This window comes from Anomaloglossus baeobatrachus, chromosome 2, assembly GCF_048569485.1.
Source record: "Anomaloglossus baeobatrachus isolate aAnoBae1 chromosome 2, aAnoBae1.hap1, whole genome shotgun sequence".
NCBI classification, from domain to species: domain Eukaryota; kingdom Metazoa; phylum Chordata; class Amphibia; order Anura; family Aromobatidae; genus Anomaloglossus; species Anomaloglossus baeobatrachus.
In genome coordinates this window covers 32,411,280-32,425,517 of record NC_134354.1, presented here as the reverse complement: position 1 = coordinate 32,425,517, position 14,238 = coordinate 32,411,280, and the positions used below count along the sequence as shown (strand labels likewise).

At 48.2% G+C, this 14,238-nt stretch overlaps 1 protein-coding gene across 5 annotated transcripts in view; it reads right to left on the bottom strand.

Moving 5' to 3' along the window:
- Positions 1–14,238, bottom strand: part of LCA5L (lebercilin LCA5 like) — a 71,489-nt gene that overhangs the window by 26,723 nt on the left and 30,528 nt on the right. For all 5 annotated transcript variants that reach the window (XM_075334969.1, XM_075334970.1, XM_075334966.1 and 2 more), the window contains exons 3-4: positions 12,658–13,175; positions 1,659–1,796 (exon numbers count right to left, since the gene is read on the bottom strand). In XM_075334969.1, the coding sequence (XP_075191084.1) occupies positions 1,659–1,796; positions 12,658–13,175 (656 nt within the window). The remainder of the gene's footprint in view (positions 1–1,658; positions 1,797–12,657; positions 13,176–14,238) is intronic.

Below are 14,238 nucleotides of genomic sequence, written 5' to 3'. Positions count from 1 at the left end.
GATAGATAGATAGAGGGATAGATAGATAGATAGAGGGATAGAGAGATAGATAGATAGATAGATAGATAGATAGATAGAGGGATAGATAGATAGATAGATAGATATAGATAGATAGAGGGATAGATAGATAGATAGAGGGATAGATAGATAGATAGATAGAGGGATAGAGAGATAGATAGATAGAGGGATAGATAGATAGAGGGATAGATAGATATATAGATAGAGGGATAGTTGATAGATAGATAGATAGAGGGATAGATAGAGGGATAGATAGATAGAGGGATAGATAGAGGGATAGTTGATAGATAGATAGATAGATGACAGATCACTGCATTTCTCCCGAGCGGTAATGTGTTGTTCACATTACCGGCCATGGGAAATGACCGGTAATTACCTCTCTGCTGTCTCGCTGCGAGGCTGCATTCAGTGCAGTGTCAGTCACGGCTGGATGCAAGCATCGCAGGACGTGGATTATGCCGGAGCTGTGTGTTTCGGGAGGGGGGGGGGGTTAATAAAGGGGTGAAACGGGCTTTTGTGTTTTATTTAAAATAAAGGATTTTTCGTTGTGTGTGTTTTTTCACTTTACTTATGGGTTGATCATGTCAGCTGTCTCATAGACGCTGCCATGATCAAGCCTGGACTTAAATGGCAGCGATCCGCTCGTCCACTCGTTATTACCTGGATAGCCACCACATCACGGCATCTGGAAGAGCCGGGGACACTCCGGGACTGCTGCATAATGGATGCGACAGACCCGGAGCAGCTGCGGGCTGATATTCTCGGCTGCGGGAAGGGGGGGGGGCATTAACCATGGCCCTTGCCCTCACCAGCCTGAGAATAGCAGGCCACTGCTGTGTGTTTACCTCGGCTGGAAGGTAAAAATACGGCGGAGAGCACGTGGTTTTTTTTTTTATATGTCCGTTTGATTTGTATGTGTATTGCATGTGTCTGTGTGTGAGCGTGATATGTGTGTGTTCTATGTCTGTGAGTGTGATCTGTGTGTGTTTACTCTGCTCCGCTTCCTCTTCCTGTCATAATGACATCACTTCCCTGCAAACCGCAGGACAGTGATGAACATTATGTCCCGAAAACGCAAAATACCGGAAGAAATAACGCAGGAAAACGCAATGAACCGCACAGAATGTGCTGCCTGCGTTATTCCCTGCGGGATTTCACGATTACATTGCAGTGAATGGAGTGCAATGCCGCAGCGACGTGCGGAAAAGAAGTGACATGCAATTGTTTTTGCTGCGGGAATCCCGTAGCAAAACATACAGCTGTCAAAATCCGCATAGTGTGCACAGCATTTTTTTTCCCATAGGTTTTGCTGGTGATTCACTGCAGAGATGTTATGAATATAACATGCAGCGAAACATGCAGCAAAACCGCAGGAAATCCACGGGAAAAAATGGCAAGTGCGCACAGGGCCTAAGGGGCATTATTATAAGAAGGCACAATAAGGGGTATTTATGCATGAAGGCACAATGGTGGCATAATTATAACTGATGACTAGTATAAGGCATTGCTGTAGGGAGGGGAAAAAACAACCCCTAGGGGACCACAGGGGCATAATGTGACGACATTTTAGGGTCTGTGTTATCCGGCCTGACGCTCTACTGTATAAGGTCTGGAGTGGGACCCCCAGCTCTCTTCATCACCTTCATCATCTGCTGTAGCAGTAGAATTTGCTCCTGCAGTTTCCTCGCCATGTCCCGCGCCTCGGACGCCTTCTTACTTTCTAGAGTTAGCTGTCGGTCGTAGAATCGCGACGTGAGGTTGAGTTGTTTCTCCAGTACCTGCAAGAAGAGGAGGAATAAATGAATGGAGCTGAAGAGTTTCTATTCATGCACGTGTAGGGTGTCGCGAGGCGGTAGTCGTGGGTGAGGGATTGACTCCAGATACCCAGGCAAGCTACATGAAAGACATGGTCCTGGCTGGGTGTGTGGACTTGTGTCATGTAGGACATATGTTGCCATTGGCTTTGGCTGGCCAGGACCAGATAATGACTTTTTTCACATGAAAGCCAGCGAGAACTAGTGTTCAATTAAAAAAAAACAGAACTTTACTTAATGGTTCTTCTATAACAACTTTATACATGAGAAAGCGGGCACACATCTTCCAGCACGTTTCAGTTGTACACAGTATATTCAGACACATTTACTCTTCCATCTAGATTTTTTCTGTTCTTACTAGTCCTGTGACCATCACTATCCAGCCTAGCTCAACAGTCCAATCCGTGACAGTCACTTTCCTTTACCACGGCTCCACTATATTCTTCTTATAGAGGAGGTAGTAGGAGGTTATGCCACCATGGCCAGAGTAGAGCCTTGTGCTCCCAGATGCTTCGGAATCCATGTCTCTTGTCCTCGTAGAGGAGGGAGTAAGGGTATAGCCAATAGTGCTAGAGATGAGCCTTGTGGTCTCGGATGCTTGGGGAGACTCCGCCAGGGGAAAGTCAACTTAATTCATGTACCAGTCCATCTCAGCCCATTACCTTTTAGGCTTGTGGCCTTGTCGCTAAAGTCCTGTTCTTAGGATCCTTCTTACTGGGTGTCCACTTGTTAGAAGGTCGGTCTAGCCTCAATGTTGTGTTCTGATGAATACCTCGATCATAACCTCAGGATACGCTATTTCCAATACAGTTTCCTGTCTCAGTCTTCTGCCATAGGTCACCACGGCATGTGGTCCTGATGACCTACAGACTATACGTCCCTTTCTGTCACAAACTGGATCTGAACTCCCTTTCTAGAAGAAACCGTTCTTTCCCTATCTGCTAACTCCTCCCCTTGTGGGCTAGTCCCAATACTTAACTGTCACTGACCTTGATCAGTGTCTATGTTGGGCAGAACTCAACCCCACTAACAGGACAGTGCGCAATAACATACATGAAAACATGTTCCATCACATGTTCCATTACCTTCATAACGAAACAAGACATATCACACTTTGAATTAATAATAAGAATCTACATTTTTATAGAGCTCCAATATATTCTGCAACACTGTCCCCACTGGGGCTCATAATCTAAATTCCTTATCTGTATGTCTTTGAAGTGTGGGAGAAAACCAGAAAACCCAGACGAAACCCACACAAACATGGGGAAAACCATACAAACTCCTTACAGATGTTGTCCTTGGTGGAATTTTAACCCAGGAACCCAGTGCTGCAAGACTGCCATGTTAACCACTGAGCCACTATGCTTACAATAATGCAATGCAGGGCACAATTCATATGACAATAGGGAAAAGAACGCAACAGCAATAGTCCACCTCCTTACGTTCCTCTCTTCTTTAATAATAGTTCTCGACCATTTGATGACCTGGAAGACACCAATGCAGCGTCACACAAAACTTTAATAACAGCAGTCTCTGTTCTTTTCCAAAGGGTAGGTGATGTCCTCTTCTCCCTTGTGGTCAGCATAGACCTGATGCTACTGGTTTAGGATCCTGGAAGCAAAGAGTTCAAGTTCATTTTAACAAGGCATCCTTGGGCCAACATAACAGTAGCCCTCTCAGTCTAAGAGTATATTCCATTTGTCTTCAAGCTGTCATGGAACATTGGGTCGTCCATCCCCCCTCCCTCGAACATTAGTCCTTATGATAAGAACACAGTCCATGAGGGGCAAAGTCCAGGGTTAGATAGGGCAACATCCATAATGAGGTTGGGGCAAAGTCCATGGTTGGTTGGGCAAAGACCATGGTGAAGGGTGTATAACCCTCTCGTGGCTCAAAGTCCCTCAATTCAGCAGGAGGATGCAGAACGTGAGCAAATAAACTTGGGTGAAGGGGGAAAAAATCTTGGCTGGCTGTGGCCAACAACAAAAAGTCCCAGATTGAAGACCATTCAAAGACTCTGGAATTGTCCCTGTCAAGGTTTCAACAGGCACAACGAGGACCTCAGTCATCCAACTCTGTTTTCAAGTTTGAACAGGTACTTGCCCGGCTGTGCTCAGACCCAGGTCTTTTGGCCTCCGCTCTCCAAATGTACATGGTCGAGTGAGGACCCTGGGACACGTAGATTTCAGCCGTATGGGCTGTAGTCTCCAAGAGTCCTGCAATCACACTCTCCTCAGAGGCCTCTTGGAGACACGGGGCCGTCTCCCTGCTGATTCTAACCTCACAGACAACAGGGCTTGGGTATCAAGGGCCGTGGTGAAATCACCTTTCGCTGAAGTTGAGGTGGTAAGTGCAGGTCATTCATCGTCTCTCACAGTCGAATGACTGCCAATGCATACCAGCCCCCGCGGTCCATCTTCCTTAATGAACTGGACCCACTCGTTGACTTGCAGACTCGGTCGTTGACAGAGGGAGTTAAGGGGGCTTTATACGCAACGACATCGCTAACGAGATATCGTTGGGGGTCACGAAATTCGTGACGCACATCCGGCCTCGTTAGCGACGTCATTGCGTGTGAAACGTACGAACGACCGCTAACGATCAAAATTACTCACCTAATTGTTGATCGTTGACACGTCGTTTTAATCCCAAATATCGTTGCTGTTGCAGGACACAGGTTGTTCGTCGTTCCTGAGGCAGCACACATCGCTATGTGTGACACCCCAGGAACGAGGAACAACACCTTACCTGCGTCCTCCGGCAACGAGGTGGGCATCACTTTCTTTCGACTGCTCTCCGCCCCTCCGCTTCTATTGGACGGCTGCCGTGTGATGTCGCTGTGACGTCGCACGAACCGCCCCCCTTAGAAAGGACCTCCACAGGCCGGCCACAGCAACGTCGCTAGGCAGGTAAGTCTGTGTGACGGGTACTAGCGATGTTGTGCGCCACGGGCAGCGATTTGCCTGTGGCGCACAACTGACGGGGGCGGTTGCCTTCACCAGTGATATCGCTAGCGATGTCGCTGCGTGAAAAGCAGCCTTTAGTGTTAATGTAGGCCAGGTCTCCGGTGCTCTCCTCCATCAGGAAACCGTAGGTCCTCTCCTGATTGAAATAACAAACCAAAGCCTTGGTCACCTGTTTAACCATCTCTCCTCACCTGGGGTGGCTCAGTTGCACCCACTCTCCCTTTTCTTCTTCCGCAGTATCATTTCCACCACCCATTTTGCCCAAGTGATGAGGAGCACCACTTTGAGGTTGACGTGTTCTTAGGCATGGGGCTAGGTACTGTGGTCGAAACTGCTGATGGCGTAGAGTGTCCTTAAGTTTCGATGTTTTCTTTGGGGTTGGGGTCTATGATGGTTTCTGGACTTATTCTGGGGTTTGGACCTCCTACAGGGTTCTTGAGGCTCTCACAAGCCATTGAGCCAGCAAGGCCTTCACTCATTTGGCCCACCCACTGCCCCTGGCCCACGCTGGGGTGTAGGCCTCAGTTTCCAAATTAGACTTGGGATACCTTCTCTGCCAGGCTGCCAGGTCATACCCCCACCTCCATAAGGGCCATCAATGCTGCGCACCTATGCACTTTCTATCTGTGAACCCTGTCGAGCCATTATCAGCTCCCTCTCTATCATGGACCTGCGCTCCGCCATGCCACTCTCCTTCCTCTTTGACTTTCTCCCACAAAATGGTGTTGTTCCACTCATCCCTTGGCGGCCAGGGGTCTGCCCATTCCTTGCTGTCAAACGGCAATGGGTGGACCTTCTCCTTCCACTTTGTCTGACGGAGGCGGACTCTTGTCGATATGGGCTGGCATTTCCAGGAGTTGCACTCCCTTCAGTGGGTGTAGCTTCTCAATGGGTGGACAGATCTTTGCACTCTTTTGCTTCTCCAACACAAAAACAATGGGCGGGGTTCTCATTTGGAGTTGCATCATCATCCACCATCTTAGACCCTATCCTCATCGCCATCTTCGACCATGCAACATTTAGTGTCTTCAAAGTAATGTAGTCTTTCCTGCAACACTAAGATCTTCCAACAGCAAGGTTTGATTCTGCTGATGACGCCAAGTATAGAGTGGCACGGGGCGGTCGTTGTGGACCAGGAAATGATTCCAGATGAACTGGCATGCTACATGAAAAGCATGTTCCCAGCTGGGAGTGTGGACTTGTGTCGTGTGGGCTGCACACTGGTGTAGGGTGCATGTTGCTGGTGGCTTTGGCCAGCCAGTTCTGGATATTGACTCATTTTAACAAGAAAACCGTTAGAAGAACGTTACCTAACTGTTCTTCCATAAGAATTTTACACATGAGATAGTGGGCATACATTTTCCAGTATGTTTCAGTCTTACACATATTCAGACATATTTGCAGTTCCATCTGGATTTTTTCTGACCTTACTGGTCCTCTGAGTTCCCAGCACAACCCAGCCAAGATCCAGTCCAATTCATAACACTTTCCCTTTCTGCGGTTCCATGTCTGTTCTCCTCGTAGAGGAAGAAATAGGGGGTTTGTCACCATGGCCAGAGAAGAGCTTGGTGCTCCCAGATGCTTTGTAATCCTTATCTCTTCTCTTCGTAGAGGAGGAGGTAGTGGGTAGACAATAGTGTCTGAGTAGAGCCTTGTTCTCTCAGACGCTTGGGGAGATTCCACCAGGGAAAGTTAACTAGATTCACGAATCAGTCCATCTTAGCCCCATTACCTTTTAGGTTTGGGGCATTGTCGCTAATGTCTCATCCTGAGGACCCTTCTGACTGGGGCCATTTTATTAGAATGTCGGTCTTTAACCTCAGATGTTGTCCTCTTCTCAGTATCTCTAATCATAACCTCAGGATCTCCAATACGGTCTCCTCATGCAGTCTTTTGCCACAGGCTTCCCATTTCATGCGGCCTTGATGACCTACAGACTATACATCCGTTTCAGTCACACAATGTCTTAACTATCTTGAAGAAACTGTCTCTTTCCCTATCAGCTAACTCCTCCCATTGTGGGCTAGTCCTAACTTTTAACTGTCTCTGACCCTGCTCACTGTATGTGCTGGGCAGAACACAACCACTCTAACAGGACAGTGCACAATGTCATACATGAAAACATTACAATATGTTACATTGCTACATATCACATCACATTAGCTTCATAATGAAACAAGATATACAACATTTTGCATTACATAACAATTCACATACCACATTATTTACAAAGGCATACGACACAATTCACATGACAATACAGCAATGTGATTGGTGTCTTCAGGGGAAAGGACTGTGACATCAACAGTCTACTTCCTTACAAATGCAATCACCTATTATTAGTGATGAGCGAGCACTACCATGCTCGGGTGCTCAGTACTCGTAACTAGTGATGAGCGGGCACTACCATGCTCGGGTGCTCAGTACTCGTAACTAGTGATGAGCGGGCACTACCATGCTCGGGTGCTCAGTACTCGTAACTAGTGATGAGCGAGCACTACCATGCTCGGGTGCTCAGTACTCATAACTAGTGATGAGTGAGCACTACTATGATCGGGTGCTCAGAACTTGTCACTAGGGATGAGCGAGCACTACCATTCTCGGGTGCTCAGTACTTGTAACTAGTGATGAGCGAGCACTACTATGCTCGGGTGCTCGGTACTCATAACGAGCAGTTGGATGCTCAGACGGACTCGAGCTATGTACTGATATACAGTGGGGGAAAAAAGTATGTAGTCAGCCAACAATTGTACAAGTTCTCCCACTTAAAAAGATGAGAGAGGCCTGTAATTGACATCATAGGTAGACCACAACTATGAGAGACAAAATGAAAAAAAACAAACAAACCCCTTGTCTGATTTGGCAAGATTTGTTTTACAAATTATGCTGGAAAATAAGTAGTCACCTAAAAACATGCAAGATTTCTGGCTCTCAGAGACCTGTAACTTCTTCTTTAAGAGGCTCCTCTGTCCTCCACTCATTACCTGTAGTAATGGCACCTATTTGAACTTGTTATCAGTATAAAAGACACCTGTCCACAACCTCAAACAGTTACACTCCAAACTCCACTATGGTGAAGACCAAAGAGCTGTCGAAGGACCCCAGAAACAAAATTGTAGCCCTGCACCAGGGTGGGAAGACTGAATCTGCAATAGGCAAGCAGCTTGGTGTGATGAAATCAACTGTGGGAGCAATAATAAGAAAATGGAAGACATACAAGACCACTGATAATTTCTCTCGATCTGGGGCTCCGCACAAGATCTCACCCCGTGGGTTCAAAATGATCACAAGAACCGTGAGCAAAAATCCCAGAACCACACGGGGTGACCTAGTGAATGACCTGCATAGAGCTGGGACCACCATAACAAAGGCTACCATCAGTAACATACTATGCCGCCAGGGACTCAGATCCTGCAGTGCTAGACGTGTTCCCCTGATTAAGCCGGTACATGTCCGGGCCCGTATGAAGTTTGCTAGAGAGCATTTGGATTATCCAGAAGAGTATTGGGAGAATGTCATATAGTCTGATGAAACCAAAGTAGAACTATTTGGTAGAAACAAAACTCGTCATGTTTAGAGAAGACATAATGCTGAGTTGTATCCAAAGAACATCATACCTACTGTGAAGCATGGGGGTTGCAAAATCATGTTTTGGGGCTTTTTCTCTGCAAAAGGACCTGGACAACTGATCCGTGTACATGAAAGAATGAATGGGGCCATGTATCGTGAGATATTGAGTGCAAACCTCCTTCCATCAGCAAGGGCATTGAAGATGAAACGTTTTTCAGCATGATAATGATCCCAAGTACACTGCCAGGGCAATGAAGGAGTGGCTTCATAAGAAGCATATGAAGGTCCTGAAATGGCCTAGCCAGTCTCCAGATCTCAACCCCATAGAAAACCTTTGGAGGGAGTTGAAAGTTCATGTTGTCCAGTGACAGGCCCAAAACATCACTGCTCTAGAGAAGATCTGCATGAAGGAATGGGCCAACATACCATCGACAGTGTGTCCCCTTTTATTGGAAACGAAAGTAATATAAGACCCGGTCCTATTTTTGGAAAAACAATGCCTTAAAACATTCTCTCTCTCCCTCATTATTCTGGCATTTGGCAAATATAAACAATTTTGGTTCCTAATTCACCTAAGGGTTACTTTGCACGTTGCGACATCGCTACTGCAATATCGTTGGGGTCAAATTGAAAGTGACGCACATCCGGCGCCGGTAGCGACGTCGCAACGTGTAAAGCCTAGATGTGCAAATAAACGATCGCAAAAGCGTCGTAAATCGGTGATCTGTGTAGCGTCGGACATTTTCATAATGTCGCACCAATAGGAGATAGGATGTTGTTCCTCGTTCTTGCGGCAGCACACATCGCTGTGTGTGAAGCCGCAGGAGCGAGGAACATCTCCTACCTGCCTCCACCGGCTATGCGGAAGAAGGAGGTGGGCGGGATGTTTACATCCCGCTTTTCTCCGCCCCTCCGCTTCTATTGGCCGCCTGTCGTGTGGCGTCTCTATGCCACCGCACAACCCGCCCCCTTAGGAAGGAGGCGGGTCGCCGGCCAGAGCGATGTCGCAGGGCAGGTAAGTGCGTGTGAAGCTGCCGTAGCGATAATGTTCGCTACGGCAGCTATCACAAGATATCGCATGTGCGACGGGGGCGGGTACTATCGCGCTCGGCATCGCTAGCATCAGCTAGCGATGTCGCAGCGTGCAAAGTACCCCTAAAACGGGAAAGGTTTATTCTGATTTCATGTCAGATAGTGAGAAAAACCTGCAGATGTGTCTATATAGAAAGAGGAGGGAAAAACCTGCAGATGTGTCTGTATAGAGACCGGAGGGAAAAACCTGCAGATGTGTCTTTATAGAGAGCGGAGGGAAAAGCCTGCAGATGTGTCTTTATAGAGAGTGGAGGGAAAAAACTGCAGATGTGTCTTTATAGAGAGTGGAGGGAAACGTCTGGTTTCAACTATACAAAACTACATGATACTGTATAGGTAATCTTCTATTGATCTCATGGAAGAAAACCAGAGAAGTAAGTATTCAACATGTCAAGGGAAGGATATGTTTCACCTTAATGGGGGTAGCAGCAGGGCCCGATGCAGGTCTGTGAGGTTAGCACTTACAGAGTTGGTACATATTACGGCGGGAAGGGCAGGCAGTTATGTGAGACTTGTGGCTGGCCCTTTCTGGGAGAATGTGACTGCTGTTTTGCATGGCGGTTATGTATCTGACAGTTTTTTCAGTGGTTAGCACATTGGGAGGGCACGTGCTGCATTATTTATAGGGGGTATGTGGAAAATATGTATGGGGTCATTTGAGAGGCAATACAAGGCTGCCAGTTTGCATAGGGGGCATGTAGCTGCCCTTTTGGTGTCTGGGGCTGTATGTGCTGCACTGCGTATAGGGGTCATGTGACACACACATGGTGGCGACTTTGTATATGGCTATTGTGGCGCCCTGGACTAGCCAGGTCGTCACAGGTACTACAACACACACCCCCCAACCTGAGACAGGCACATCAGCCAGACACAAAATCCTTGTTGCCTCCCTCCAGGGGCTGATGTCCACACCAGGTGGGGTGGAGCCAGGCGGTTGGCCCCACCCACTGAGGAGTTCACAGTCCTGGAGGTGGGAAAAGGAAGGCAGATCAGTTAGGGAAGTGAAGGAGTAAGGAGTAGAGTAAAAGTGGAGGAGTAAACTGACCGTGTCCGGGTGTGTGGCCCGGGCACCAAGAGCAAGGTTGGCAGACGGTGGTGGCCGTCTGCAGGAGAGGCGAATCAACGCGGAACCGTAGGACCGGGGACGGGCGGTGGCCCGCCGGTACCAAACCGGGGAGCGAAGTGAAGCCAGCACACACAGGCAGGGCCTGCGGACCCCAACCAGGCTTGGAGTCACAATTAGAGGTCAAATCCGTCAGTGACCGGAACCCCAGGTGTTTCCGAACAGCCAAAACCCGATTGAAGGCAACCGTCCGACCAGCAAAAAGGAAATACAGCTACCGCCACAGCTAGAGTTCCAAGGGCCAGAGCCTGCGGGCAAAAGGGCTCCTCCAGCACATATACATGCTGGGGAGCGGATTACCAGTGGGAATCCATCGGGACCGAACATACACAAAGGTGCAGGGAAAGGCAGCCACCACCAACCGTCCGGGAGAAGTCACAGCAGCCGACTGCGGGACCGTCCATCCAGCCGTTTGGTTTACCAGAGACTTGCGTACATTTGTGGCTGAGTGAGTACAACCGTGCCATCCGGCACCGTGCTGCGCAGTCCAGGCGACCCTGCACCTTGCCAACCCTGCCTTCCCATCACCTCACCGGGCCCCGGGACCACCAACCCCTACCCACAGAGGGGGAAAACAACATCCCAGCTGCTCCCTACCATCGCTCCCGGGATCCCCGTCACCAGCAGCGGTGGTGTCCAACCTCACCACAACCCGTGGGTGGCGTCATGGACCAAGTCCCCAAACCAAACTACCCCCTTTCACTCACGGGCGAGGAGCGCCGCTCGAGCCCCCGGATCCGGCCCACCGCTCGAGCCACCGAGCAGCCATCGCAGCAGCGCTGGACCCGAGTGTTAGCGAGCGCAGCGGCGTCCTCCCCGCCCACGACACTATTGTATCACCCCAGGGCTATGGGGTACTCGGTTCCGGGCTGTATATTTACGGGGATGTCACTGGGTGGCCGTTGACTGGTTCCGTGGCCCTGGGGTCGCTCCAAAAAGGGGGTTATTTACAGGGGAGATGAAATAAAAGTTTTTGTCTTGACGCCACTTGTGGGTTGCGGCTATTTAAGTGGAAGCACCATTGCACAGTCTCTCACTACTGGGACTGGTGTTGGTGGCAGCCTGGATGTTGGGCCCTCCGCAAGTAGGGCCACGCCCCAGGGGATAGATTATGTTATTGGGCTCGGAAAGAAGGTAGGCCACACAAGGGATTGCAGTGTAACTGGTTCCTTTACTCACAGCGTTGTTATGGCTGGTAACCTGAGGATGGCTGGTTCTCACTGCTGGTCCCCTTAGTCCCAGTGCCGAATTGGTAACCTGGTGGCTTCTTTCCCCTGCACCTGTCTCTGGTTGGTGGGTCCCTGTGGCTTGAAGTGTATGGGGGTCCCCTCCTGGTTCTCGTTCAGTCTTAGTCCGAATAACAGGTAGCTTGAACCCTGTGGGGATGGTCCTGTTCCCCGGTTCTCCCATTGCTACTGTGTCCCAAACTTTACGGTCAGTGAGGTCCTGGATGATCTCCTCACTTGCCATGACATTTGCGCCATTGTTCAGTATATAGGGGGAACATGTCAAGAATGTATAAGTGCGTATGGCTGCTGTCACTTTAGTGGGGCATTGTTCACTGTGAATGGGGGTATGTGATTATTGCTATCTGAGGTGCTGCCGCACTTACTTTACTTACTCCTCCAAAAGGGACGACTGAAGAATTCACAAAGATGTGAAGATACTGTATATGGACAGTTTCCGTTTTGGGAGGAAACCCCTTTAATGGGAAGCCATCATCAGAAAATAACCTATTGTTTAAATCAGGTATTTTTTTTTAATACTTGTTTTAGTATTTTTTTTTTCATTTAATGATTTTTATTTAAAAACAAAAACCATAATCTTGAGATTTTCACTCTGGCCACTTTGTTTTGCCTTCTTCAAAAACAGCACCACACTTGTCTACAGGTAGACAAGTGACTAGCGCAAAGCTGTAATACCACTTGCAACCTGTGGACAGAGTGGTGATGTTTGAGGAAGATGGACACTTTTTTCATACTCTGGACAACCCCTTTAATTTTACATAACTAGCCCCTAACCTATAGCTGACTATCCCAGGGACAGGTTCACTTTCAGGGTAGGGATTTACCTTCACTTTGGTGCTATCGATTTCCTTCTTAATCAGAAGCCCGGATAACTTCTTACTGAGCTCCTCTCTTTCTGCGAGGTTCTTGTCCTCGGAGAGTCTTTGTAACCTCAGTAGGTTATCCTTCACCTTCAGCAGTTCACTTTCCGCCATTCTCAGCTTCAGGGATAGCCCCTGCTCGCTCTCCTTTGAGGATCTCAGGTTCTCCCTCAGCATCCTGACTTCATTACTGTGCTGGGATATCAGATGGTGTATACCGCTCTCTGAGCTTTCGTACTTGTCTAGCGCCTTCATGTGCCGGTGCTGGAGACGGGTCAGTAGCCGGTTTTCGCGGTTTACTCCCCCCAGGATGCGCTGGACGTCGCACAGTTGGTCCTTCAGCTCCTTAATTTTGTGAACTTGTGCTGATAGGACGTGTCTTGAGACATCGCCCCCTGCATTATGCATGGTGATTAGCGGGTGTTGCGGCTTCAGGGATAACCGCTTCCATGGCGGTGACTTCCTCCAGGAAAATCCTTTGTCTGCAAATCACAAAACAAGGGTTTAATTAGTAGAATAAAGGAGCAATCGAGGAAAAAAACCTGATACGTGGTGTTAAGCAGGGGCGGGACCTGAGACAGGAAGTTATCCTTTCATGTTCCTCATGTCTCATGCTCCACCCCCGCAGAGCACGAAGACCTAGCTCCTCAGCTCTTACTTAGGGGGGAATGTCAGAAGAAAACTCCAATTTGGGGCTTTTAATTTATTTTTATGTGCCTTTAACTGGATTTCACAAGTACTTCATTATCCAACATTTTGGGTTTTGGATTACTGGATGAGCAAAAAAAGTGTAATTAACTGGCATGTAGGAGAACCAAGAAGACTTAAAGGGTTATTCCTACCTTAAGAAGATAACACCATGCATAAGATGAGTGGTAACTTGTTCATTGCTGGGGGTCCAACTGCAGAGACCCCTACCGGTGGCGTGAATGGGGCTTTGTTATGACCATAAAGATATAAAGGGGCTATTACAGTTTATGGACATCATATATTGGATCTGCTGTTCTGGAGCTTCCAGAAACAATGAATCTAGAAGGCCGCCATAAAATACTACATTTCCCCCTTCATCTTCATCTACACCTCAGACCACATTGAAATGAATGGGAGCTAAGCTGCAGTACTGAGAGCAGCCACTACCAGGTGTATGGCGCTGTGGTGTTTTGGCTTTGTACACTCGGTTGCTACAAAAGCTGATTACAATATATTACAAAAGTGAGTACACCCCTCACAGTTTTGTAAACAGTTTATTATATCCTCTCATGGGACAGCCCTGAAGATCTGATCCTGTTATACAAGGTGTAGTAGTCAGTGTCCAGCTTATATAACGGTGTAAATTTGGTGCCCCTAAATCACTTAACACACAGCCATTAATGTCTAAACTGCTGGCAACAAAAGTGAGTGCACCCCTAAGTGCAAATGGCCAAATTGTGCCCTTGGTGTGACTATTTTGTGTGGCCACCATTATTTTCAAGCACAGTCCCAACTCTCTTGGGCATGGAGGTCAGTAGAGCTTCACAGGAGCAGCTGGATCCTCTTCCATTCTCC